Source organism: Oratosquilla oratoria, chromosome 30 (assembly GCF_046742065.1).
Source record: "Oratosquilla oratoria isolate Oo_2021 chromosome 30, ASM4674206v1, whole genome shotgun sequence".
NCBI classification, from domain to species: domain Eukaryota; kingdom Metazoa; phylum Arthropoda; class Malacostraca; order Stomatopoda; family Squillidae; genus Oratosquilla; species Oratosquilla oratoria.
Genome location: NC_134806.1, coordinates 10,877,142 through 10,879,641, shown reverse-complemented (window position 1 = coordinate 10,879,641; position 2,500 = coordinate 10,877,142). Strand labels below are relative to the sequence as shown.

Genomic DNA, 2,500 nt, shown 5'->3' with positions numbered 1-2,500 from the left:
TGCTCGGGCGGGGATATCTCAGGAGCGCGCAGACCACATTCTAACTAACGAGGTTAAGATGTCGAAGATTCTGCCCAATGGATCCCTCGTCTTCTGATATATGACCAGATGCGGACTCGTGCGACTTTGTCCCGGGACAATTTGACCTTGATCCAGCAGGACCTGGAAAGGTTTCTGGCAAGATTTATGACCATGGACGAGACTTGGGTCCACCACTTCCACCCGGAGACAAAAGAACAGGGGAAGCACAACAGCTCTCTAACCTCCAAGAAGACCAAGATGACGACCTCAGCCGGTAAGGTCATGGCTTCCGTCTTTTGGGACGCGAAAGGGAATCCTATTCATCGACTACCTCTCCAAAGGCCACACCATCACCGGGGTGTATTATGCGAGCCTCCTGACAGAACTGCGGCAGAGGATCAAGGAGGAACGGCCCGGGATGCTCTCCAAGGGCATGATCTTCCACCAGGACAACGCCCCGGCACACACCTCGCCGTTGACAATGGCCAAAATTCGAGACTGTGGATTCCAATTGCTGCCTCACCCAACCTATTCACCGGATCTTGCCCCGTCCGAATTCCCCCCCATCTCCTGACCTGAAGAAGCACCTGGCTGGTCGCCGATTTATGGACGATGATGTTATGGAGCCTTGGATGAGTTCCTTCAGGATCAACCTTCAAACTTATATTTGAGGGGGATCCAGGCATTAGGGGACCGTTGGAAAAAGTGTGTATTGTTAAACGGTAATTATATCGACAAATTAAGGTTCAGTTTTGCTCTGGATGATAACACATTGTGGAGGTTCACAACTTTTCATTCAACCCATCGAACATATACATATTATATATATTACATATATAGAAATATATATATACATTACATGTATTTACATATTATATATATATGTATATATATATACATATATATACATAATATATATATATATAATATAAATACATTTTGCATTATATTTATATACATATACATATATATATATTATATATATATATACATATATATATATATATCATATATAGACATATATATATATATATATACATATACATAGTGTATATATCATATACTTATATGTACAATACATATTATAAATATTCTACATATATGTATGTATATATATATACATACATATATATATATATATATATATATATATATATATATATATATGTATATTTATAAGTGGAAAATATTTCATATTCTGTTGATTTTAACACAAAATTCGTATAATACGGTAAATTATTCAGAGCTCCTTTGACCTTTTTTTTTATAATTACAAGCCCACCGGCTGCGCCGGCCAGGCTTCGCCTGGGGGCTAAGTCAAGAGTTGGCTATACTTTTAAATAATAACTATGAAAAATTTAAATATTAATGGTCAGAAAATATGTAATCGGAAAAGTGGAAATTAAAAATTTGGCAAATTGGAAAATTAGTAGTCGTGACGTCACCCGCTCAGAGCTGGGGCTCTTTAGGACCCACAGAGCTGATGTCATGACGTCATGTCTCTTCTGATTGGCTAGTTTTTATTAACTCTCCTTTACTGAACTTCTTTTCCTTCGTCACCCAACTCCAGAAGTGACGATACCGTTGCATCTTTAACTTTGACGAATCCCCGGCCATCCTTCCCAACCACCACCTGTGTGTGACCGAATTACCACCGGACGGCGTAAGCAACCATTAAATTTTTTTATATTAGATTTTGTCAGCCTTGTGGGCGGCATATCCAGACTAGAATTGCCGCCGCCATAAATGTGCCGCCCCAGGGCATATGTCCCATGTGAGGGTCCTGCTCAGGACATTTCTTGGATATGATCATCTATGCGTTGTTCTACCCACGCTCTCTGAGCGCTCAGTTTCGTTCTAGAAACGGTAGTGAAAGCACCCATGATTTTTATATTATTTTGGTTATTTTCTTGGAATTTCACTTATTGTCTTGACATTCGGACGGCTTCCTAGAATGAATTATATTCGAATTCTAAGGCACCACCGTCGACTTTACCCGACACCGACGCTTGGGTGACGTGACTAAGTTTGGCAAGTACGCTGCCATTTATCGCCAAACGTGAAACCTTTAGCACCACAATGTGCACGAGGTGCGGTGCTCTGAAGTGCTGCCGTCGTTTGTTTGTGTACTTAAAAGTTATGGCCCATTGCCTCTTGTAATTAATTGCAGATACGTACTTTCGTGAATGTGCTGTTATCAACTTTTTTCTAATCTATTCCCTTACACTATATACCAATTTATTACTGTAGCATGTAAGTCTCTGTATCCTACGTAAGTGTGAATAATCATCTTTGTACAGTTTTTGTATAACAGACGTCACTCGAAAATCCTGTTCCTGTCGAAAGCATCCTGATGACATTCGAACGTGAATGGTAGCGACTTTATTTTCATTTATTCTATTTCGTCATTTACCAGTTTAATACTGTAACATATAGTTAACTTTCTTTATTTCACTTAGGTGTGGATATTCATACGTTT

General features: G+C 39.4%; 1 protein-coding gene across 1 annotated transcript in view; it reads left to right on the top strand.

Moving 5' to 3' along the window:
* LOC143041220 (protein GVQW3-like) overlaps positions 1-97 on the top strand; it is a 372-nt gene extending 275 nt beyond the window's left edge. The window contains exon 1 of the mRNA XM_076213063.1: positions 1-97. This exon is cut by the window's left edge and continues 275 nt beyond it. Coding sequence (XP_076069178.1) covers positions 1-97 — 97 coding nt within the window.
* The last annotated feature ends 2,403 nt before the right edge of the window (positions 98-2,500 follow it).